Raw genomic sequence first — 25,227 nt, 5'->3', positions numbered from 1 at the left:
AAACTTAGCAAGAGAAAGTTTCACCCTAAGGTGGCTAAAGGATGGGATGGAAGCATGGAGTAGCTGCTGTCACCGTGGAACCACGAGACAGCCCACACAGCGGTATAAGAGAAGGGACCCAGCAACCCTACATTCTACTATTCTCTCTCTTTCTCTCTCTCTTTTTTTTTTCTGGTTTTTCAAGACAGGCTTTCTCCTTGTAGTTTTGGTGCCTGTCCTGGATCTTGCTCTGTAGACCAGGCTGACCTCGAACTCACAGACATCGGCCTGGCTTTGACTCCCGAGTGCTGGGATTAAAGTACTATTCTCTTCTTAAAGCAATCCTCACCACCACCTTCACCCCCTTGCTTTCTGTTTCATTCAAGCTAGCCGGAATGGGACTTCTATCAACTGCAACTGAAGTGGATCTTTAAAAGCCACAAGACCGAAACATACACCTTTAGTTAGTCATGATAACCGTTACATTAACGCGGGTAGAAGAGGAAGACCACTCGCCATGCTATCCCGGGCACAGCACTGTAATTAAGTATGGCTGACTGCTGGAGGGCTTCCGCCACTGGAGCAGAGAGGGTGGGATTTAACTCAACTAAAAAGATTTCCTTAAATACCATCTGAACAGCTAGTTGCCACAGACGTGTGCCTCCAGCTCCATTCCCTGGTTCAAGAAAAGACCTCACTATAGCTCTTTGTCACCAACATCACAGTCAAATGATCCTACAAGATGGAGTAGGGCTGCTTCAGGATTGAGAGCACAGAAAGTTGTTTTCCTGGGAAAGGATCCATGAAGACGGGTAATTCATGATGACAAACACCTCCGGAAGATGGGCAGGTCTTTACCAGTCAAAACACAGGCACCACTGGGCATGCTTGCACAGGCCTGTAATTCCAGCACCTGGGAGGGAGAGGCAGGAGGATCTGGAGTTCAAGGCCAGCTTGAACAAAAAACAAACAAAGGAAGCCATTTATTTACTATCCCTGGGCTGGTGATCTGTTGTTTTGAGATGGCTTGCTAATGTAGCCCAGGCTGGCCCGGAACTCACACTCATCCTGCCTTCAGAACCTGTAAGTACTGGCATTAAGGGTGTGTATCAACACACCCAGCAACCCAGCTGATTTAAAAATCTGCACTTCAAGGAGTTCTAAACTGGTTCCCTCTGTGTGATGTCTTTAGATCTTCAAAGCTTATGTGACTCACATGGCAGGTAATTTATTTAAGCAGAGAATCGCTGACCGTGGCAATCTCCTTGTTTGAATGTGTCAGTGTGTCAAAAAACACAGCCCCACATCAGATAAGAGCTCCAGCTAAGCCACCCAGAGCCTGCGTGCCTTAGGAACAGGCCGTCAGTGTCAGCATACTTGAGACAAGTCCCTGTTTTCTGGCCAATCGACTTAAACCAAGTCTCAACCACCTCGTTTGTAAACTGAGAATAATGAATGGTTTCACGGAGGTGTCCCCAGAACCAGTGGCATAAAGACAGGATGCCAGATTTTTAAAAATAACTGTCCTACATATCAGAGATGACACGCACTTCAAAGGCTCCTTGGTGATACTGTTTATAAATACACAGCTTTGGTTTGGGGAGAGAGGCCTCAAAGGCATGGGCTGAGCCTGGAAATGACCCTGCAAGACAGGCTCAGCAGGAACCACAGCCCCAGCATGCAGATAGGACAACCGGAGCCTGGTGGCATGATCTCTCTGAGGCTGCATGGTAGGTATCTCACGCTAGACAGTCAACCTACCAGCCCAGCATGCAGTGGTCTCTAGTGGTTCCCTAAGCATGGTCTGCAGGACCCACTAGGGAGTCCCTGAGACCTCTCCAGGGAGCCTGATGTTAGAACCCATTTTCATGATAAAGTAAGACTCTTGATGTTTTCCTTCTTAAAAAAAAAAATTTAACGTATATATGTTTATATATGTGTGGGCATGCATGCATGGCCTCACGTGGATGTCAGAGGGTGATTGTACAGTTGGCTCTCTACTTTCACTGATACATTGGCTCCAGGGCCCAAATTCAAGTCATTGGCTGTGTTCCTTTGCCTTCTCACCTTCATCCTCTCATGAGTGTCCCCTGGAGTTTTCCAGAGGCCATGTTGTTAGGATTCTGCCACTCCCGCTATATGACCGCACATGCGCAGTTCAGTAGCTAAGCAAGGGGGTCTTACGTCTTAAGTCATCAGTGCACTGCGTGATTGCGCAAATACGCGCAGCACGGTCACGCCATCAGCCCACGTGGAGTAGCTCCATAAGCCCGCCTGCGCATGTGCAGGGGAATCCTTAGAAGCCGGACACAGACTCCTCCCCTCTCTCTTCTGCTCTTTCCTCCTCCCCCATCTCTCTCTCCCCCTCATGTGTCTCTTCCCAGGCCTGGCCACGCTCTCTTCTGCCCCCCCCCCCTTCCTCCTAATAAAGCGCTGATATACTGGGTTTTCTCCTGCCTTGTGCCTCGTGACCTTTCTCAAACGGTAACCAGCACCACTCATTATTTTTTAAAACCAACACCTGTGGCTTGTGGCATCACAAGAAACAGAATACGGATAAGAGACAAACACTTCCACTGTGCTGAGATGCAATTTGGGTTTCCACTCTCTAAACCTGAGAGATAAACACGTTCTTAAAAAAAAGAATGCCAGGCATGGTGGCACACACCTGTCACTCCAGCACTGGGGAGGCAGAGGCAGGTGGCTCTCTGTAAATTCAAGGCCAGCCTGCTCTACAAAGTTGAGTTCCAGGCCATCGAGGGCTACACAGTGAGACCCTATCTCCAAACAACCACCACCACCACCTTTAATTTCCAATATGACAAATATACCTGAGGCTTCACAAATTCTCTAGAACACTTGGTGATTGCTGGAGATTTAAAGTGACCCGAGCCCCAGAAGCCTCAAGTGTGCTGCATGGCACCACATCGTGGCCATTACACCCCTTGGACCCGCTCTGTAAAGATACATGTAGAACCAGAGCGAGGTCGAGGCTCTGGGGAAGAGAGAAGCGATTCCTCCCTGAAACTCGTTGACACCTCCCCCGACTTCTACAGAGGGACACCCTGTCAGGTGCCATCACGTCTTGGGGGTTGTCTTAAGTAGGGGAGTGCCACAGAGTCTGCCAGAGAAAGAGACCTGCTGGAATCTGGGGAGTCATACATCATCATCTGAGTCAGCACACCGTCACATGTTTTCTACAGGTGCGTTATTTACTGTGAATGTGCTGTGGTAGGGACAGAAGCAGGGCTCACACATACATACGGGACGAGTGTTCCACAACTGAGCTACATCCCCAGCCCACGTTATTATTACCGTCTGCTGGCTTGGCTTGGGACTTTTATTCTTCTTGTCTGTTTGTATGAGACAGGCCTAGGCTGGCCTCAAACTCATAGCGCTTTCTCTGCCTCAGTCCCCCAAGTGACAGAACTACAGGTGTGTGCCACCACACCCAACTTCCAGCTCAGATAGGCTTTAAAAAAAAAGTTTGCTTTGAAAATTTTTTCTTTTTGCCAGGCGGTGGTGGTGCACGCCTTTAACCCCAGCACTCGGGAGGCAGAGCCAGCGGATCTCTGTGAGTTCGAGGCCGGCCTGGGCTACAGAGCGAGTTCTAGGGCAGCTAGAGCTGCACAGAGAAACCTTGTCTCAAAGGGGAAAAAAAAAAAGCCTTTTCTTGGATGGTTGCTTGTGTATAGTAATAAAACTTCCTTTGGGGGCAGGGTGAAGAGAAAATAAATATCAGTTTAAAAGACAACATGGAGCAAGCAGTCCAGGCAGTCCTAGGACAGGGCGGAATGGCGGCAAGAGGAGGTCGAGATGTTAGAGGTGAGCCAGTACGATATCACGTCCCTGCTGGCAAGAATACTCCAGAACCATGATACAAGGCACCACGGAAACGTCCCGGCTTATGGCGGTGGTGGAGTACCGGAGCGGTTTAAAGGAAGCCCACTCAAACTGCTTTCCAAAGCTGTCCAAGCTAGTCCTCGAGAGCACTTGGGAGAGCTCCCGACAGGCACGAAGAAAGCACTCAGGGATGTTTGGAGGAGACGGTAAGTGCTCTCTGATAGTGAAAGATCTGTCTGAAAGGCTCCGAGACCGTAATCATCCCACAGGCGGCTAAAGGAGCACGTGATGCTGCTAGTGCCACAGATTTGTAATTTAAGCTAAACCTCAACAACTGTACATGGCTAATGGCTGCCATGTGGGACTGCACAGTCCTATCCCTAGAACCTTCACTTTTCCTGACTGCGTCATGCTCCCAGGACCTTCCGGCTGTTGCTACTGTTTGTCTGTTTTTCTCTCAGCCCACACTCCACAGCCCTGTGACAAGGGGACCCAGGACGGTTTCTACCTTAAGAATCAATCCCACAGCAGGGTTTGAAGCTGACTGACTGTGCCAGGGTAGAGCAGGGCCCAGGAAGACAAGCCAGAAGGGCCGAGCAGAGCATGAGGGCACAGGAGCCAGGAAGAGGCAGAGACAGCCAGGGGAGCCAGATGGAGAGCAGCAGAGGCGAGGGCCAGCCCTGTGCAATCCACGGCACTCCTGACCACTGCACAGGTCCCACTCCACGTGGTGAAGGCATCTGACAAGGACACCTTGGCTAGAAGGACCTCACAGTCACAGAGGAAATGAACAGGAAGAGGGAGAAAGGACAAGAACCCTAAGCTGGGGACACCTCCAGATCACTGTGCTGTCGCAGCCCCCTTCCCTCAGTCACATCCTTTCCCCACTGTAAACCCTGACTTTGGCAGTAGAGACTTGTGGAGGGCCTGCCAGTCCTGCTGGTTTCCTCCCTGAGGACTGTCCCCCATACAACAGGGAGCCCTGACGCCACGTTTCTGATACAAGCCCCTTCCACAGAGACCAGAACACCGAAAGCCAGAAGGAACAATTGTAAGGATTCTGTCCTTAATTACATCATCAGCCTGCGACGGCGTCCCAGCCTAAAAAGCGGGTGGGCCCTCTGTGCTTCCCTCTCTTTCCTTTCCGCTCCTTCCTTCTGTCTGTTCTCTCTCTCTCTCTCTCTCTCTCTCTCTCTCTCTCTCTCTCTCTCTTCTCTCCTCTCCTCTCCTCTCCTCTCCTCTCCTCTCCCTCTCTCTCTCTCTTCCCCCCTCTCTAAAGCTCTAAAAAGGTAACCATGGCCTGTGATTCCTCCTCCAGCACTCTCCTCCTTTGGCATGGCCGCCGCAGGGCCGTTTAACCAACAACAATGAGACCATTAAGAACCCAAGTGCAGACAAGGGCAAGAGGTGGCAGACGAGCAAAGTACCTGGTCTCTTGCTTGGGGCACAAAGAAATGTGGCCACAGAATCTGGCAGTCGGAGCATACCTCCGAGGGATGAGGGGCACGGTAGTGACTGTGTGAGGACAGCAGATATAAACCAAGATCTCCAGGAAATCTGGGGTCTCCCTGGAAGATCCAACAACTCTTCCCTCCTTGGGGTTCCAGGAAGGACTCCTGTGGCCTTTAAGAACTTTGAGTGGACAGTGGAGCAAAGTGCAGAGGTGTCTAAACCTGGCCCCTGGGCAGCCATGGTGCCCAAGTCAGACCCTGCTCCTTAACCCAACCCTTATATGGCCTCACGTGACCCATTCTGGTTCTGAACCAAGAGGAAGAAAAGATAGATGTCACCACAGATTCTTCCTTCAGGTTCCCCCTAAAATAAAAGGGGGCCTTTGGAGACATTTTAGGCCTTGGTAGAATCCATCCCCTGCATGCAGAAGGGCTCTAACTCTGGTCGGACTAGAACTGCTCCCAGGCCCACACAGAAAAGCACAGCCTTCCTTTGAACATGAGGCGGGTGACAGGTTCCCAGTCAAAACTGGAATGGGAAGAAAGGCTTTTTAAAAGCTTTTCATGCCGGGCAGTGGTGGTGCACGCCTTTAATCCCAGCACTCGGGAGGCAGAGCCAGACAGATCTCTGTGAGTTCCAGGCCAGCCTGGTCTACAAAGGGAGAGATCCAGGACAGGCACCAAAACTACACAGAGAAACCCTGTCTTGGAAACAAACAAACAAACAACCCACAAAACAAAACAAAAAGCTGGGGCTGGAGAGATGGCTCAGCGGTTAAGAGCACTGCTTGCTCTTCCAAAGGTCCTGAGTTCAATTCCCAGCAACCACATGGTGGCTCACAACCATCTGTAATGAGATCTGGTGCCCTCTTCTGGCCTGCAGGGATACATGCAGACAGAACACTGTATACATAATAAATAAATCTTTAAAAAAAAACAAAACAAAAAAAAACAAAACAAAAAGCTTTTCATTCTACAATTTCCGATTTGGAAAAAGTGAGGGTAAAGTGGAGATGTGAACATTTGGTATGCGTTTTCTAAAGATAAAATGGTCTTATATGATAGTGCAGTGACCAAAACCAGACCATCAACACTTGATCCATTGCTAGCCATCTGATCTGTGTGGAGGCACACTGCATCAACTAGCTCACTTAAGTTTGGGGGCACACACCTGTAATCCCAGCTCTGGGGAGGCTGAGACAGGAGAAGTGTGGGTTGTAGGCTGGCCCTGATCACCCTGAGAAAAGAAAAAGGAAAAGAGGGGGAAAGGGGAAGGGAATGAGGAGTGAGGGAGAGGAGGCGTGAACAAGGCTTTTCTCGGGGTCACAGAGTTCGCCGAGTTCTCTTATCCCATCCTTCTACTGTCCCTAAATCTCATCTTCCACGCCCTTGAATTGTTTTTAATCACATGGGACAGTGACTCTGCAGAGTGTCCCTTACTTAGGAAATGGCTACCTTTCAGTTCACCTGTCGTCAATACTATAGGTCCAAACCACAAGAATGAGGCTAAAGCCATTAGGAAGGAACGCTTCAACACCTAAGGCCCAAAGCTCCCCAGAAACTCATCAGCCTTTGCAAGCACCCAGTGCAAGGGTCAGTCAGGCATGCCCCCAAGGAAGGACTACAGTGACGGCCACCCTATGGACTCGGGACATGCAGCTGGAGAGACTGGCAGGCTCCATGGTTTTTTTGTGTGTCAGCCACACACGCATTCCTGAACCCCCGGGATTCTTTAAATACGGGGAGGCAGAATCGCCAAAGCTGTGCAGCTCCACTGAATTCAACCACAAGCAGCTGGTTTCCACGTTTAGGCCAAGAGGTTTAGCTGTTTCTACTTTGAGACCCGTGCTTAAAAACAAATCTGGCTCATTCAATTCCGGACATGTAACTGATGTGCACATTAACCAGGCAGTGTTTTGAATACTAGTCAAGCTGTTCCAGATACAAGCTCTCCACTTTATAAGAGTTGAGAATCAGGACAACAGGACAAGTTCAGAGCCTAACCTCAGGAAGCTCTGGAGACCATCTGGCACCGCCTCCGCCCGCGGCATGCATCCACCCACCCACCACAGCATTCCAGGCAAGCCGCGCTGTGTCACTCCGGCTGGCTTTCAGTCTGTCTCCCTCCTAGCCTCAGCGATCAGCGTGGAAGGAGAGGAGAGAGGAGAACACAGGATGCAAAGGAGTCAGTGTCAGAGGTCCGCCGTCACCACTTGACAGACACACCAGAGGCAGCCGTCAATGGCGTCTGCTTCTGGGAGGAGGACGGGGTTTGGGGACAGAGTCATCGTACTTTCAACCCTGCTCTGGGCCCTTGTCAAGTACTGTTGCAACAGAACTTAAGTTTCGTCAGATCTTGTGGTATGAGCCTGAAATCTCAGCTACCTGGGAAGCTGAGGCCAAAAGACTGCAAGTTCAAGGCTAGCCTGACCAATTTACCGAGACCATATTTCAAAATAAATAATAGGTAAAGGCTGAGGATATCAGTGGTATAGACGTGCGTTGAATGAATGAGGCCCTACCTAGGCTTAGTCCCCGGCACTGCAGAAAATTATTAAACTACATTGAAGTTTAGTATGCTGTGGCACAGCCTGACCACAAGGCTTTTGAGCTTCCCAGTGTGTCAAGAATATGGGTGCTTTGTAATGTAGGCAGCATGTGGCTAGCCTAAAACTGAAGTCCATGGCCACAGAATGGGAGAGCTGGGAAGGACTCTGACCACCAGTGAACTGGGATCCTAAACCTGAAGTCCATGGCCACAGAATGGGGAGCTGGGAAGGACTCTGCCCACCAGTGAACTCAGATGCTTCCATGTCACAGATGAGGAAGCCAGGTTTGTCCCCCACAAGGACAAATGCCTGGTGTCACTACAGAGACTGAAAACCCCACTTCCAGACCATGCTCTTTTCACTTCATCAGTCTCAACAGGGCCCTCAGAGGCCTCCTCCACACTCCCAAACATGTACCCCAAACCATTAAAGTGCATGGGCTCCAGCCTCAGATCCTGCATGTTGAGTCCTGGCTCTACCTCCACCGGCTGTGTGACCTGGGAGGACAGACTTAACCCCTCAGTGCCTGTTTCTCATCGACATCCTCAAGGGCTATTAAGAGACCAAGATCACCGACACAAACACTTAACACATCCTTATAGTAAGCTCTCACTAAACAGCTATTTTTATGTGGGTTAGTCAACAAGAGACGGTAAGGGCAGGACAGGCCCTGGATCAACATTACAGGTCAGGGACCATGTCGGGCACTGCATGAACGCCATCTAATCATTAACAGTCCTTGCCAGATAGTTATTGACTTCTGGATCTGAAATAGCTAAAACAAACAACTCGGGGCTGAAAAGATGCCTTGGGGGTTAAGAAGCACTGCCCTTGAGAGGACCTACCTGTGTTTCCCAGGACCCATGTCACAGCTACAGTCGCCTGTAGCTCTATCTCCTCCTGGCTTCACTCATAACCCCCTCACCAGACATACGAACTCACACATAACTTAAAATGAAAGTAAAAAGCAGATAACCCAGCAAAGCACACACCTTGAATCCCAGTGCTTGGGAGCAGAGGCAGGTGAATGGATCTCTGTGAGTTCAAGGCCAGCCTGGTCTACATGGGAAGCTCAAGGTCAGCTGGGGCTATAACCCCACCCATGTCTCCAAGGCTTCACGATAAAGGCAGCTCTCCCAAGCAATGAACGGCAGCCTCCACCATGCTGGCCATGGGGTTTCTTCTTGTTTCCCTATTGAAACTCTCCTAGGTGGTTTCTGACTCCAAGTTTCACAGTGTTAGAGTGCAGTCTCTTGAACAAGCTCTAGCTGGGGACAAAGATCCAGTTTCTAGCAAATGGACTCAACACTGGGACTTGATTTCTCTAGGAGACCCAGCAGCCAGCAAGGAAAGAGGCACCAAGGCAGGAGTGGCCATAGACCTTCAGAAGGTGCCCTCCAGCTCAGCGAGCATAGTTTCTCTACCTTCAGCTCCAGGTGGCACTAATTTTTTTCTCAATAGGCATTGAAGCCTCAGCATAACTTTTAAAAACTGTTATTTGTTTATATTGTACGTGTGTGCGCACAAATGTCATGGAATGTGTGGGGAAGTCAGAGAACAATTTGTAGGAGGTGGTTCTCTCCCACCATGAGGGTCCCGTGAATCCAACTCAAGCTGTCGGACTTGGCAAGTGCCCTTCTATTGGGCCATCTCACAGGCTCATATAGCACAATTTCTAAGAAATGGCAAAGCAGCGACTAATCCCCTACGTCTGATCAAGATCCACAGCGCTGCTAACATCTGCTCCCTTTCCCTTCATGCGGCTAGCTCATCTCAGCTTACTATGAGTTCTAACCAAATTCCTTGTTTTGCTGGCTGGCTAAACATTAAAGCACTTCTCAAAAATATGGTGAAATGTGGCTGCTTGTGAAGTGTGCCCCCAAAAGGAAAGGAGAGTCGCTGTGTATCTGTGACCACCCTGAGTACGGTAGTTTCTAAACATGACCCAGAATTCTTCAGCATTTGCTCCCATTAGGAGGAATTTGAAGTTAGGTCTGTCAAGAAAACACAGAAGTACCACACTGAAAGTTCAAAGGATTAAACAGAAAAAGCTGTCAGGTTTCCATGTGGTCATCTTGGGATCAGCACTCTGGGAAATGTCACACATCCTAAGAAGGTCAGAGAATCTGAGACCACCACATTGGAAAGGTGCTTGCCAATGCTCTAGTTAAAACCACTTACTTAACTCCCAGCCAAGGGCCAGCAACTGAGTGGGCCACTGTGGATGTGACCATACCCTCAGATGACCACAGCTCCAACCACCACCTGGCTGCAACTGCAAGAGACTTCTCCAGTGCCGGGCAGTGGTGACGCACGCCTTAAATCCCAGCACTCGGGAGGCAGAGCCAGGCGGATCTCTGTGAGTTCGAGGCCAGCCTGGTCTACAGAGTGAGATCCAGGACAGGCACCAAAACTACACAGGGAAACCCTGTCTCGAAAAACCAAAAAAGAAAAAAAAAAAAAAAAAAAAAAAAAAAATGAGAGACTCCTCCAGCAAGAACAGGCCCACTGGGCCTCATTGCCTCCTCTCCAAATCCTGACGCACAAACCATGGTCCAAATAAAATGGGTGCTGTCAATTCTAAAGGTGGCAGGTACAGCAAGAAAGACCACCACTATGCACATTTCATCTCCTCTCAAAAACAAAAACAAACAACAGAAAAAAACAGAAAGGTAAAACCCAAAAGAAGGGACAGACATTCAACCCGTGGGCTTCAAATCTATCACAACAGCCTGAGCCCTTCCGCCTGCAGGCCGCAGAAGTGGGGTGTACAAAGCCAAGGGAACTCATTCATCATGCTTTGGCTGAGTCTGATGCCAAACAACGAGAGCAGTCCCACTAAATGGGTTTGGCCATGGTTATAACAAACAGCGGATATTCCTTTCATTGTCTGCCTGCTAGCAGTTCATTTCAGTCAGTGCAAACCTGAGTATCTCTTAGATAATCCAGCAAAACACAGCACAGGAAAACTCAGACAAGAATAGAACAAAAATTTTCCATCTTCCTCTAAGGAAATGAAAGGGGCTGATTCACCAAGCTCTCTAAGAGTTGCTTTGCAAATTTCTGTGACACTCTTGGTTACAATCCACCGGGGGTGGGGGCAGCCATCTATTCTTACTGCTGGAAACATCCATGGGTAGAATGAGGAAGTCCAGAGAAAAGGGCTGAGCAAAGACAACCGGGATGCTTGCCAAAGACTGAGGTTAGAGAGATGTTTAACCTACCCAGCCAAAACACACACAGTCTGTTAAACGTCCCCACAATAAACGCTGAGAAGGGAGAAACCATGGTTCAGTACTAAAAGGTTACAGTCCCCGGGGACCAGAGCCCTCTGTCAGTTTGATCATTCTTACACTACGAGACGGTGCTGTGTCTGTCCAACCGCCATAGCCTGTCTTCTGAAGCACACCTCAGAGACAGGGCTGCAACCTTGGATCAACCTGGGGAGACAGCCACATGGCTGTACAAAGTCAGTTTGTGTTACAATGGCAGGCACGTGGGACCCAATGATGGGTCCCGGCTGAGGACCCAAGAGTGTTCTCATGGGTTTTTACAGCTTCAAAATGAGACGGTCAATATTTTTTCTGTCAGTGGAGTCAATCTCAGGATTATATGGGTATTTCTATGTTTTAGCCAAAGCCCAGACTGTAGCTATAGTAAATGAATTTGTGCAAGCCTTGAACCTTTTATAGAAGACTTGAGCCTACATGGGCCCACAAGTCTCTGTCCATTTAGAAGTGACTCAAATGAGCTGGGCATGGTGCTGCCCATCTCTTACCAGCACACCAGCTTTGGGGAGGCAGAGCAGGAGGATCCTGAGTTCCAGGCCAGTCTGAGATACAGACTGAGACCTACCTAGCTCAAGTGACCAATTGGGGGCGAGGCAAACAAAACACCTATAATCCTAGCCTGAGCTACATGTCCAAAATAGACAGAGATGGGGCAGAAGTATTCAAATACTCAAATACAAGCAGAAACTATTTAAATATTCTTACATTTTCAGTGTTTTCTATTGCTTTTCATCAACCACGGGAGCGAGGGCTTCTGGGTTACAGACTATCCTAAGACGCCTTTAAACCGTTCTTTATGCCCTCCCCTCCCCCCCACTCACTGCCATGAGTAAGATGATGCAGTGACTCACCAGTCAATCCTACTGTTCTCGTTTGCTTTCTGTTGCCGTAACAACGCTGTGACCAAAAAGCAGTTTAGGGAAGAAACAATTTAATTCACCTTACTGCTTATAGCTCATCATGGAGAGAAACCGCGGCAGGAACTGAAGCAGAAGCCAGGAGGAATTCTGCTTACTGGTTTGCTCCTCATGGCTTGCTCGGCCTGCTTTCTTATACAACCCAGAACCCACCTGTGCAGGGGTGGCACCACAATCACCAATCAAGACAATGTACCGCAGGCTTGTCCACAGGCCAATCTGATGGAGAAAATTCCTCCACAGAGGTTCCCTCTTCCCAAGTGACTCTGATTCGAGGCAAGGTGGCAGAAACTAACCAGTTCGCCCACCAACACTGGGGTTTTTTTACAACTAAGGCAGAACTTTCAGTCCCAAGCTTCGCCCGACAGTGTTTATGGTTCCTAAAATGCCTCCCACAGAAATTAATCTCATCAGGCAGTGGTGATACATGTCTTTAATCCTAGCACTTGGGAGGCAGAGGTAAATGGATTTCTGTGAGCTCGAGACCAGCCTGGTCTACAGAGTGAGTTCCAGGACACACAGGACTACACAGAGAAACACTGTCTCAGAAAAAGAAAGAAGGGGGGCGGGGTAGAGAGGGAGGGAGAAGGAAGGAAGGAAGGAAGGAAGGAAGGAAGGAAGGAAGGAAGGAAGGAAGGGAGGGAGGGAGGGAGGGAGGGAGGGAGGAAGGAAGGAAGGAAGGAAGGAAGGAAGGAAGGAAGGAAGGGAAGGATTTCTTTGGCATAGAAAGCGTCTTTTTATAATAGGTTTCATTTTTTTCTCCCAGCCCCCTGCTTAAGATGATAAAATGTAGTCATTGAAAATAATTCAGAAAAGCATGAAGAAATGAAAAACAAAGGCAGCCTCCTTCCCAGCAGCAGCAATAACCAGTGCTAGCATCTGAGTGTAGAGTCTTATTTTTTTGGAGACATGCTTCTCAGACTATGAGATGACAGATTTGTTAAACTCCATTGTGAACTGATATTTCTACAGAACATAATAAACAAACACAAACAAGAAAGTAAAACACCACAGCAGTGTTGTGGGAATTCGCTCCGCCAATGACCTTAGAGTAGCTGGCCTGGTAGAGGTGTGGTTTTTCTGGGTACGTGACTGCTTAAAACTGAGGAGGGGGCGCATGCTCTCTCTTGGGGTGATCAGAGACCAGATGGCTGGTTCCATTCACCCAAGGGCAGAACGGAGGACAAAAGCGGCTGTTTACTATGTTCTGTATCTGTGAGTGTATTTCTCCCCATTTTATATCTTAATAAATCCCTGATACCCTCTGACAGGATTCACTCAACACAGCAGTGTCAAACTACTAAAAAAGACTCGCCAACATCCTCTTTGTGACGGATCTTATGCAGCCGAGGTTGCCTTGGAAACGCTCAGGGTGCCAGGACTGCAGGCATTGCCTACCATGTCCAGCTCAGAAGACTCACTGCCGGCCGGGCGGTGGTGGCGCATGCCTTTAATCCCAGCACTCGGGAGGCAGAGCCAGGCGGATCTCTGTGAGTTCGAGGCCAGCCTGGGCTACCAAGTGAGTTCCAGGAAAAGGCGCAAAGCTACACAGAGAAACCCTGTCTCGAAAAACCAAAAAAAAAAAAGAAGACTCACTGCCGACTTCTGCATCTACTCAGCCCTAGGTGGTAGCGATCTGTGCACACTGTTCGGCCCACAGTAGGAATTCTGTAAGTAGACCTTTTTCCCTCACACGCACATTCTTTTATTGTATATACCTTACATATAGTTTTGGTTTTCAAGTGTATGTGTCTCATGAATATATGCTGTTGTGGGGGTACTCTCAGAGGCCGGAAAAGGGCGCTGGTCTATGAAGCTGGAGTTACAGGTGGTTGTTAAGATGACCAAGGTGGGTGCTGGGAACCAAACTCTGGGCCTTTAGAAGACTAGCAACTGCTCTTAACTGCTGAGCCTTCTCTACAGTCCCAACACACACTTTTGTTACCTAATGTTTCCAAAATATATCATAGTCATTTGCCCATGGCCACGTCACCCCTTTTTAATACTAAAGGCCACCCTACAGCTGAGCATAATAGTGCACAGCTATGATCCTAGAGCTTGAATGGTGGAGGCAGAAGGATCAGGAGTTTGAGGACAGCTTGGGTTATATGAGACCTGTCTCCTCTCCCCTGACACACCAAAAAAGGCCAGTTTGAAAATGTTAACACAGGCCTGTGTAGTGGTTCACATATAGGAGGCAGGGTCATGAGTTCCAGGCCAGCCAGGGCTACATAGGGAGACCCCGTCTCAAATTTTAAAAAGTTAACATATTAAAAGATGGCAGACTATTATACTTTCATGTGATAACACCTTCATAAGTGGACAGATTATGGGAAAGGAAAGGAGAACACAGCTTATATTTTATCAAGGACAGTCACAGCTGTCCTCAAGGTCATCCTAAGAACAGCCTGGTGCCCAGAGCTGCGTGCCATAGAGAAAGACGCTAGGGATTCTATGGTTTGCTGGTTTATTTGGTGGTGGTGGCTGTTTGGAATTCTTTGAAATAGGGTCTTTCTATATAGCCTAGGTTGGCCTTGAACTCATAACTCTCCTCTCAGCCACTCAAGGGCTGAAATTACAGGCATGACACTTGCATTGGTTCTGTATTAGTTTTGTTACCCGCAAAACTGAGGCAAAAAAGATGTCATCAAATTATCTTGAGCACTGGATGCTTAACACAGTCTGGCACAAAGCAGGTGCTCATATTGTTAGTCATTATTAGAGACACATTCTAGAACAGACAGAAAGCCCTTCCTGTGATTCCCCACCATTCCTCTTGCCCAGACAATCGGCAGCAACACCATTACCACCACTGGAATGAGGAAACTGAGACCCAGTGCATTATGTGACGATCTATGGTCACACAACCATAATGGGGCCATTTGCTGTTGGCATTCACCTGCTGGGTACCCATGAGCAAACCCCAGGAGAAGGTGTGCCCAGGGCTTACTCAGGGCATCAAGCTCATTTCTGTTAGCTGTGTTATTTCTTTCTGAGACAGGCTCTTGGGTAGTCCAGGTAGGCCTAGAACTGGATCTGTGCTGGAGGATGACCTTGATGATCCTGCCTTCTCCTCCCAAGCTCTGGGATTATAGGCATGCATCACCACACCCACCATGCTGTTTCTGTGACCCAGCAGATGGCCTCAGCACAAAGCCCTGCTGATCTCATGACTGCAGAGTTCATCTTGCCTAATCCTGGCCAGTGCAAGCCCTCTCTCCGGCTCCTCCCCCAGCACCATCTCTCTGACCAAAACTGGTCATGGAGGTACCTAAAGCAGGACCATGGAGCCATCACCAGACCCTGTGGCCAGCCAGCCTAGCCTAGATGGACAACTCACTAAAGTCTTTTTTTGTCCAGCATCCAGTAGGCCTCACTCAGCTCTCTTGCCCTCCAAACACCCAATAAGCCCTCCACCCTGTATGACCCTCGGAGTGACCTCTCACTCAGCATCTCCTCCCACTCTCCGAGCCACCTGAGGACTGGGACAAGGATCACCACCGCCCCCCAGTCACCGATGAGACTGGAGCTTCAAGGTACCAAGGACCCTTCAAAGTCATCAGACTTCCTATTTTAACCCAAATCATCTGATGCCAAAGCCATGGTCTTTCCTCTCCATCTGCTCCCTTCTCCACAGCTCCCAGCTTATCTCACAACAAAGTTTCAACACAGCTCCCTTACATATGAAGAAACAGAGGCTCACACATCAAATGACCTGCTTAGGGGCCCACAGCTAGTACGTGGAGAATATGGGATTCCAAGCCAATCGCTCCACACAAGTCAAGTGATTCCTTTCTCACCTGATCCCAAAGATGGTTAAGTTGAGGCAGGGGCATGGCTGAAGCACAAGGCCTGAACACCATCATTCTGTGGGACAGGGTGGCACAGACCTGTAATCACAGCTACTCCAGCGGCCGAGGCAGGAGGATTGTAAGCTTAAGGCCTGGCTTGGCTACACAGTGAACTTGAGGCCTGCCTGGGCAACACAGCTTGTGAAACCCTGGCTTGAAATAAAAAAAAAAAAAGTAGGCTGGGAGATGTTGCTCAGCAATATCTCTCTCTCTTCTCTTCTCCCCTCCCCTCCCCTCCCCTCCCTCCCTCTCCCCCAAAGCGTCAGGTGGAGGTTATAGAGACCTGTTGTCTGTATACAACCAGCCAGCTGCAAACACATCCCAACAAGAGGGGCAGACTTCGTTCTAAGCTCCTAACTTCATCTACAAACGGACCCAGCAGTATTACCTGTTTCTCTAGTACGTTCTTAACCCTGTTCTCACAGTCTCCCTCAGAAACTGAGTTGAGGCACTGGGTCCTGCTTCACTGTGTTTAGAAATGGGGCCTTGAAAGCAGTGACATTAAGTGAGGCTGCATGGGTTGGGTCCCCGTACACAGATTAGTGTACTCACAAGAAGAAAACAAGACAGCTGCTTGCTCGCTTCCTGAGGAGAAGACACAGCCCGAAGCAGCCATGTGCAAGCCGGGAAGGGAGCCTAATCTTGGACATCTGGCCTCTGCTCCGTGAGAAAATAGGCTTCTGTTCTTGAGGCTAACGATAAAACAAAAGCAATGACCTCCTTCCCCACCAGTCCTCACACAGGCAATGAGTCACGTCAGCTCTCTTCCTCTGCCACGTCTAGGCTGCTCTGGAGGGTTACTTCAAGATGACCTGAGTTCTTTAGGCCTTGACTTTGATGGTCTCCAGCCTGTCAGAGCCTCAGGGGCCTCCCAAGAGGCCTGTGCGGCTGGCTCTCTCTCGGAAGCTCTCTCACTCCACGATCAGTACATGCTTCCATCCAAGGCAACCCGTTACAGCCGAGATATGTCTCGGGTTCTCTCAACCACAGCAGCCCCTGGTGTCTCAAGCAGGACTCCACCCTACCCCACAGGTTGTGCTCAATCTTTTTGCTGCACAAAAACCTCGGGATGAGATGATATTCATTTCAACCTGACCTCATGTGGAGAACAGAGTCAGGCTTCATCTAGTTTAGCTGAGCTGCCGCCAGGCCTAAAATTATCTACCCACTTCAAGACATAGTAACTGGCTACTTACAGTCGGTTATCACTTCAAATGCTCTCTAGCACGTTCTTCAAAGCACCATGTTGCTTCACGGGACCTTCCTGGCCTAGTGCCCACCATGTCTACACACACAGAGGAGAAACGGGTAGGCTGTGACAGCACTGACCTTTAATAAAAGTATTTTTCTCTTTCCATTAGGGACAGAAGTCAGGCTGTCTCCAATCGGCCCCCTCCTTCCCCTCCTACCCGTGAGTTCCCAAGCTCAAAACATGACTTATTTTCGTTTCTGGCTTTTGTTTTCCTAAGTGAAATGTTTGCTTGTTTCTGGAGGAGGAAAAGACAGCTTCTAGGTGCAGGCCTTATGTACGCTGGAGGGACTCCAGCGATTTCATTTCAAGCCACCTTGCAAGACTGCGCATTCTCATCTGAGAGCAAGGGAAGTGGATAAACATTCACAAGGCAAGGCTTCTATCTCCCAGCTGAGGGGGGTTGGGAGGAGCCAGATGTTGATGTCAGCCCGGAGCCGAATGACTAACTAGCAGGTGCCCAGGACCTTCCCTCCTGCTCCCTCAGTCCACTTCACAGCCCTAGGACAGCCCTCCTTTCAGAACATGAGGGAGAAATGCTGAAAACAGGTTTTCAAAGGCATTTTATGCACATGTATGTATATATGTACAAATAAAGGCATTATTGTAATTACTGTAAATCTTGGCTCTAATTAGATTTAGAAATTTTGTATCTAGTTTATTTTAACAAATATTTCAAATGAGAGGGGACAGACAGCAAGATGGTTCAGCAGTTAAAGGTGCTTGCTGCCAAGCCAGATGACCTGAGCTCCAAACCCCAGAACTACTCACATGATAGAGAACTGACTCCACAAAACTGTCCTCTGACCTCTACAAGCAATCCATGGCACTTGTACACACACACACACATACACACCACTCACATAAAAATAATAAAATAATACTTTTTAAAGGGCCAGGCACTGTGGCACACAGGTTTAATCCCAGCACTTGGGAGGCAGAGGCAGGTGGATCTCTGTGTGTTTGAGGCCAGCCTGGTCTACAGAATGAGTTCAGGACAGTCAGAGCTATATAGTGAGACTCTGTCTCCAAAAAAAAAAAAAAAAAAAAAAAAAAGTCTTCTTTTTTAACAGTAATGCATCCAGGTAGGTATGGGGGCATACTCCTGTAATTCTAGCACTTCGGAGACACCAGCAGTTAGGATCAATTGTGGTGTTCTGTTTTGTTTCTTATGTCTTTAAGACAATGTCTAAGGAGTCTCTGCCACACATTCCCACCATAATATTACACTTCACAACAGTTCCAGGCACAGCGAGGTCCACCGATGACGGACACTTCCAAAACTGTGGGCTTTGTCCTTTGTGTGAGCGGATTAGCTTGTGCATTTGGTTACAGTGATGGAAAGCTGAGTGCTGAATTCAGATATCAGCTGCAATCCTCTGGGGCCTCGGGGTCTCAGTCAGCTGCTGGACTAGCCTTGAACTCTCCCTATAATCTAGGAAGAGCTTGCTCTCTTCCTGTCCCCACCTTCGGAGGGAGCTGGGTCTGTAGCTCCCTGCCTGATGGAATAGGTGTCTTTGTTTTTGTTGAGACAGTGAGCCTCCACCTCCCAAGTACTGGGATTAACAGGCTGGGGACAAAGTCAAAATCCCGATTCAGCCTCCCAAGCGCTTGGATTATAGGCATGAGCTCCCACGCTGGAGAACCATCTTAATGTGGAACCCACTCTTGGCCACGGCTGTGATCACTAACTTAGTGACTACTGACCCTGTTCCAGGGAAAATACAGGTATTTTTTTTCTGGGCCTCCAATCATATGTCCATCAGCTAGTCAAATGCCCGACCTTTGAAAAATTTATTTTTATTTATTTGAGACAGGGTTTCATACCATAGCCCACCACTCTTAAATTCACAGTAATCCTCCTGTTTCAATCTCTCCAGTACATTTTGATTTTGTATACAGTGTCTCATGTAGCCCAGGCTGGCTTCAAACTCACCATGTAACTGAGGGTACCCTCGGACGCCTGATCCTCTGGCCTCTACCTCCCAAGTGCTGGGATTACAGCATGCCTGGCTACCTACCTTTTTTGACATCCAGCCCAAGCCCCACACACAATTGCTTGCTCCTTGTGCTGATCTTGTCCACGGATATTTTCTTACTCCATGCTTCCAGCCCGGGGTCTGCCGCATGGCACTCCCAGCTCCCTACTCCTCAGCTCCACAAAAACAGGCTTTGTCTTGCTCACTCATGCACAGTTCCTGACACTGAGCTGGAGGCCAGGGCTTCACACATGCACAGGGTGCATGCGACTCCAGACTCGAGCAATAGGATTATGAATTTGATAGGAACCGCTACTGGCCCTGTGCAGCCCAGACGACATAAAGCTGCTGTTCTCAAATACAGAAGGTTATAAGGGAATGTACTCACAGTGAGAGCTCTGAACCAGTTCTGAAGACCTAGCACACAAACATCTGGAGGTGCTGGTATACAGCACAGAGGCAGAGGGCTTCCCCAGCTTCCATCCTCAACAGCACCAATGAAAGGACCATGTACGACATCACCCCCTGCCCCACCTCCCACCCCACACACACTGGAGATTGAGCCCAGGGCCTTGGGCATGCCAGGCAGTATTCCTCTTCTGAGCCACACTGCCAACCCCCAAGTTAATCATTGTTATTAGTGACTCCCTGTTGAATTTATCCTACTGTGAATATTCTGGGTTAAACAAAATACATTACAATTAAATTCCCCTATGTCTTTTGTAATTTTTGTTGCTGCTGCTGCTGTTTGAGACAGGGTTTATCTGGCTGCCCTGGAACTCTCTGAAGACCAGGCTGGCCTTGAACTCGAGATCCGCCTCCCTCTGCCTCCCCAGTGCTGGAATTAAAGGCGTGCGCCACCACTGCCTGGCTGTCTTTTGTAATTTTTAATGTAGCAACTAGGGAGCTTTTTAATTGCTTCTGTGGCTTGTATAACACTTCTTTGAGTTTGTCCTGGTTGTAAGTACACCGGGAAGGCCATCCAGCAACACAACCCAGCCAGGCTACCCTCATCAAACCCTCCAGCTCACACCACTCAGGTAGGAATTCTTGGTTGTCAACCGACTACATCTGGAATTAACTAAAACCTAAGCATCTGGGCACACTTGTGAGGGATTTCCTTTCTCTAAATTACATCATGTAAAGTGGGAAGACACACTTTTAATCCTGGTGTTTTGAGGTGGGAAAATCCACTTTTAATCTGGGCCCCACCTTCTGCTGGCAGTCTATATAAAGGACATGGAAGACGGAAGCTCTTTGCCTGCTTGTCCTTGCTCACACGTCAAGTCTATTCCTTCACTGGCATTAGAGTCTACATGTTCAGGATTCCGGCACATGCTGAAGACCAGCTGGGACATCCAGCTTGGTGGACTGAGTAATTAACTACTGGATTCTTGAACCTTCCATTAGTAGACAGCCACTGTTGGAATAGCTGGACCACAGTCTTTAAGCCATTCTACTAAACATCCTTTCTATATAAAAAGAGATTCATTCTGTAAGCTCTGTCCTTAACACACCAGGGCTCCAATGTGCCCCAGAGCCTGGCAGGAAACACCTGTCCAGTGGCTTCCTGTGACACACCAAATCTGGGGAATTCAGAAATGAGGACTAAAAAGAGTTTAACAAATGAACCAACCTAACCCTCATAAGGCAGGTACCATGGAGGGTGAGTTATGGGGCTATGGGGCGATCTTGTTCATTACCCAGAATGGTGACCAGCAGTGGTTAAGAAAGCAAAAGGAACAGACAAACTAGGCTAGTCTCTCTCTCTCAGAAACTGAAACAGAAAGCCAGACCACCCCCTTGCCATCTCCAGCTTTCCACCTCTGCCTCAGTGGTCCCTGATTACTTTCCTTCCTTCCTTCCTTCCTTCCTTCTTCCCTTCCTTCCTTCCTTCCTTCCTTCCTTCCTTCCTTCCTTCCTTCCTTCCTTCCTTCCTTTATGAGACAGGGTCTCATGTGCCTCAAACTTGCTTGTGGCTATATGACCTTCAACTCCTGATTCTCCTTGCCTCTGCCTCCCAGGTGCTGGGATTGCAGAAACGTGTGCTATGCCTAGCCAGCTCTTCCTAATTTCTGTTCATCCCTGGTCTCACAAGTCCATCTGGTAGAATGCTTATCTAACATGCACAAGGCCCTGAACTTCATTCTGGCACTGCAACCATAAACAAGCCAAAACTTTTGCTCAAAACAAAAACCAAAATTCTTCCCACCTTGTCTATGAACATTTAGGATGTAGATATTAAAGATTCAGAATAGTGGGTATATTGGTGCAGGCCTGTAACCCCAGTACCTAGAGATGAACGGTGAATAACCCAGAGTTCAAAGCCATCCTCCACTATATACTGAATTTTGAAATCAGCCAAGGCTACATGAGAATGTTTTTGTTGTTGTTTGGTTTTGTTTTTTTTTTTGTGTTTGGTTTGTGTGTGTGTGTGTGTGTGTGTGTGTGTGTGTGTGTGTGTGTGTGTGTATTTTCCTCTGGGCTGTTATAACAGGACCAAATGAAAGCTTAGGGAAAACCTTTGGCTTGTGCTATTGCTCTCTCAAAATGGTAAGGGTATTTTGTTTGTTTATTTAATGCTTTAGAAATCTGAGATTTTTGAGTTTTCAATTGCCCAACTTCACCAAGTTCGCGAATTCCTTACATAGATCAGCATGGGAATTAGTTGACAGATGAGCCTTCGCACAGCCTAGAGCAACTTTAACACACACCGCCACACATGTGTCTGTTGTCTCCAAGGCTACATGCTATCAGAAAGCGGGCTGCCAGTAAATTCCAGCCAAGGATTTTCTTATCCCCCACACCCTCACTCTGAGGGGCCTCGTGTTCCCTGCTCCCTCCGTAGACACTTACTGCTATTTCTACGGTAGAAACAGGTTCGTTCTCACAACAGCTCTTCGCAGTCCCTTGGTTCCGACAGTCACTCACTGTGGCTAGTAACGCCAACCACTACTAGAAATTGGTAGCTTCGAAGAACTCTAACTTGTTTACAGCAAAGTTGGAAAATCCTTAAATTCAAATCAAGATTTTATCTCCCAAGATTTTTTCCCAGCAGGAAAGCCCAAACAGCTTTCTGTTACCATTAGGATAATTATATTCTACACAAGCAGACACTAAAGAAATGAAGCAGGGAAGTCCAAAGAGGGGTGAATTATTAGTATGGGCAGGTAAAGTATCTGGCTTAAGTCGGAGGAAACCTTAACAGTTCCGAGCACTGTCAGGAGGGGCCACCTTAAATAAAACAGGGAAGAGATGTGAACCCATTTACTCTTCTCCGTTAAAGAGGTCAGCTAAATCGCGGTTCTTTTAGCTTTTCCGCAGATCTGGGGATATTTGGGGCATAAGCATTGTCTAATACTCTGCCCAGCCCTTGATTTTGGCCCCAGTGGAGTCTCCAAAATGAAAAACAACACATGAAATTGGATCCACATGCATCCGCCCACAGCCTGGACGCGGGTGTATTTCACTGTCAGACACATGCTGTTGCTCAGCGCTCAAGCAGGGGCCTCCTGCAGCCAACCTCCAGCTATTAAAACAAAATTAACCAACCCAGGGTCAAAGGTGACTGACACTATTTCACCCAGGACAGTGTTCCAGCTCTCCGTACCTCAAGTTCCGTCTCCTGTCTGTTGATGTCATCCGTGGATTGATTTAATTTCTCCAGTTCTCCCTAATGAAAAGAGAGAGAGAGAGAGAGAGAGAGAGAGAGAGAGAGAGAGAGAGAGAGAGATTTGAAGGACACGCCTTTTGTTTCTAGAGTAACTTAGTCTAGAACTGGAAAATCACCCCTGAATGACGAAAAGAAAACAGTAGAGGCTTGCTAAAAGACAAAGCATTTGGCATTTCCAAAACCTTTTGACATGTCCTTTTGGACAACATCTTAAGGTCCTAGGGATCTATCTTTCCCTGGAAGGTCATTTTTTCCCCAGGTGAACGCAGCTGTTACAAACAGTAAGTAACCCAGTCCAAACGGCACCCTGGGCTTTAGAGAAGAACTTTGCGGAAGGCCAAGCCAAATCATAAACCCAGTGAGCCAGGCAAGCTAAAGACAGACTTGTAGCTGGCTTTAACCCATCAGAGGGTCTTACTTTCCCTATGAAGAGATGAATTTTCCCCCTAGTTGCCCATTATTCACTCTCCCTGACAGGGGATGTTGTTGGTTAACTAGCTTTAAACATTTACAACCTGACATTTTGTAAGAAGTAGTCAACATGAAGTTAACTCATCTCTACTCTGTGAACAAAGGGTCTTGCTAACACATGCCGAAACCACAAGATCGTAGTCCAAACCCATGGTCTGAATTAACAGAGTAGCTAATGAGAAGGTTTTCTCACTAATCTTTAACATGTTAATTTGACAAAACAATTAATTTAAAATGTAACCACTGAATTAATAACAATGTGGGTTTTTTTTCTGTGCAGTTAAAATCAATTACTGATCCAGAAATTGCAGAACATGCTTAATAGCAATTTTTAAAAAAGATTTATGGAAAGGGAATTAAAAACAGATCAGGGAAAGGAATTTGCTGTGCTTCATGCTTCGGAGGGTGAGGAGGTTAAGCTGTCACTCCTGGATCTCGCTTGGAAATTGTTTTTTAACCATCTCTCCTGGAAATGGAGGCACAGAAAGCCAGGCCATTCCCTTCTCTGCCTCCACGCGTCTGCTTTGCACATCAGCTGTCCCTAGTAGGTGTTCACACCCGACCTCAAGGAAAAGCAGGGTTTTAAACAGTTTCAGGCCAAGTGCAACACGGTGGCAACGAAGCCCTCCGTGTGTTGACAATGAACCAAAAAGAGGAAGGCGACTGAGGCCAGGCATCTCCGCCAGGTGAGGGCTAGCGCGGCGCCGCCGGGCACTGGTGCAGCCCACGCCGCAGGGGCAGGCGACAACCACCCGGCCCCACTCGCCCACCACGGTGTCCGCATCCACGCGGCCGAGGTAAAGCTGCTCCGAAACCTGGAGGCTGTGCCGTGCTCAGGGAATGGAGAGCTGCGCCAAGGTACCCCGACTCCCCTCGGGGGGCCCCCGCCCCCTTCTCCCTTTGTTGCAATCCGCCTGAACCGCTGGTTGTGTTGCAAGGACCCTCCGGTTGGGCCGAAGGTCTGCAGGGATCCCCACAATAATCAGGCCGCGTCCACGCGGGCACCGCAGCCTCCCGCGGGGAGACCGTGAAATGGGGTGTCCTAAGCCTCGGTGCAGATCCTGGACCTAACCGGCCTCCACCCCGCGACCGCGGACACGGCGGGGCTGCAAAGGCGTGTGTCCGCGTAGACGCTGACTTCCACGGCAGTCCTGGCGGGGTGGGGCTGTGGGCTCCTCTCACGCGTCCTACCTGGATCCGGGGGTCCACCTCTTCCTCCTCCTCCAGGCCCTGCTCCATCCTCTCTTCTTCCTCCTCCTCTTTCTCCTCCACCTCCCGAGCGGGCAGCGGGAGCTCCGGGGGCTCCTCACAGCGGCTCCGTTTCAGCGCCGCGTCCATGCGGGCAGCCGAACGCTCCGTAGCCGGGTCGCAAAGCGCGCGGTGGGATCCGAGCGCGCGGAGGGCCGCCTCGCCGCAGCCGGATAGGTCCTGGGCGCGCAGCGCTGCCACCGGGGTGCGCCGCCGGCGGGTGCGGAGCGGCGGAGGAAGTGGGCGCGGCCGCCCCCTGTCTGCAGCGGCCCGCAGCGCACGGCGCCCGCTGGCCCTGGCCGCCGGAGAGTCGGCCCGTCACCCGATGCTCTGTCACAAAAAGCCCAGTGCCCTGGAGTCCCTGCCATGACCACTAGGAGAGGCGCCGCCCAGTGGCTCGCCAGCCCGTGCAGTGCGTGGGCCGCCAGCTTTAAGCAAGCTTCCTCCAGCCTCTAGGGAAGCCAGCCAAGGCACGGAAGGAAAGTTCAGGTGATTTCCATTCTCAGAAGCTACCTTTGGAAGCCTGGGTAGGATTATTTCTGGGGTCAGCCTGGGGAATTGCATCTACTTGGTTTCCCAGAAAAGGGAACTCCGCCTGTACAGCAGGTACAGAGGATGGCTAGCCAGCCACCGAATGGATGTCCAAAGCTTGGAGCCCGCTGGGCAGAGCTCAGCGAGCAAAGCCAGGGCCTACATGGATTGTCCAGGAAGCACCGAGAGCCGGTGG

At 49.1% G+C, this 25,227-nt stretch overlaps 1 protein-coding gene across 1 annotated transcript in view; it reads right to left on the bottom strand.

The window, feature by feature from the left end:
• The window catches only part of Sh3bp5 (SH3 domain binding protein 5), a 67,793-nt gene extending 43,047 nt beyond the window's left edge, over nucleotides 1-24,746 (bottom strand). Inside the window, exons 1-2 of the mRNA XM_059273896.1 lie at nucleotides 24,444-24,746; nucleotides 22,719-22,781 (exon numbers count right to left, since the gene is read on the bottom strand). Of these exons, the coding sequence (XP_059129879.1) occupies nucleotides 22,719-22,781; nucleotides 24,444-24,590 (210 nt within the window). The 5' untranslated portion in view covers nucleotides 24,591-24,746. The remainder of the gene's footprint in view (nucleotides 1-22,718; nucleotides 22,782-24,443) is intronic.
• Nucleotides 24,747-25,227: the final 481 nt, after the last annotated feature.

The sequence above is a fragment of the Peromyscus eremicus genome, chromosome 9, assembly GCF_949786415.1.
Source record: "Peromyscus eremicus chromosome 9, PerEre_H2_v1, whole genome shotgun sequence".
NCBI lineage: Eukaryota > Metazoa > Chordata > Mammalia > Rodentia > Cricetidae > Peromyscus > Peromyscus eremicus.
The sequence above is the reverse complement of the archived record's forward strand: the minus strand, read 5'-3'. Positions and strand labels throughout refer to the sequence as shown.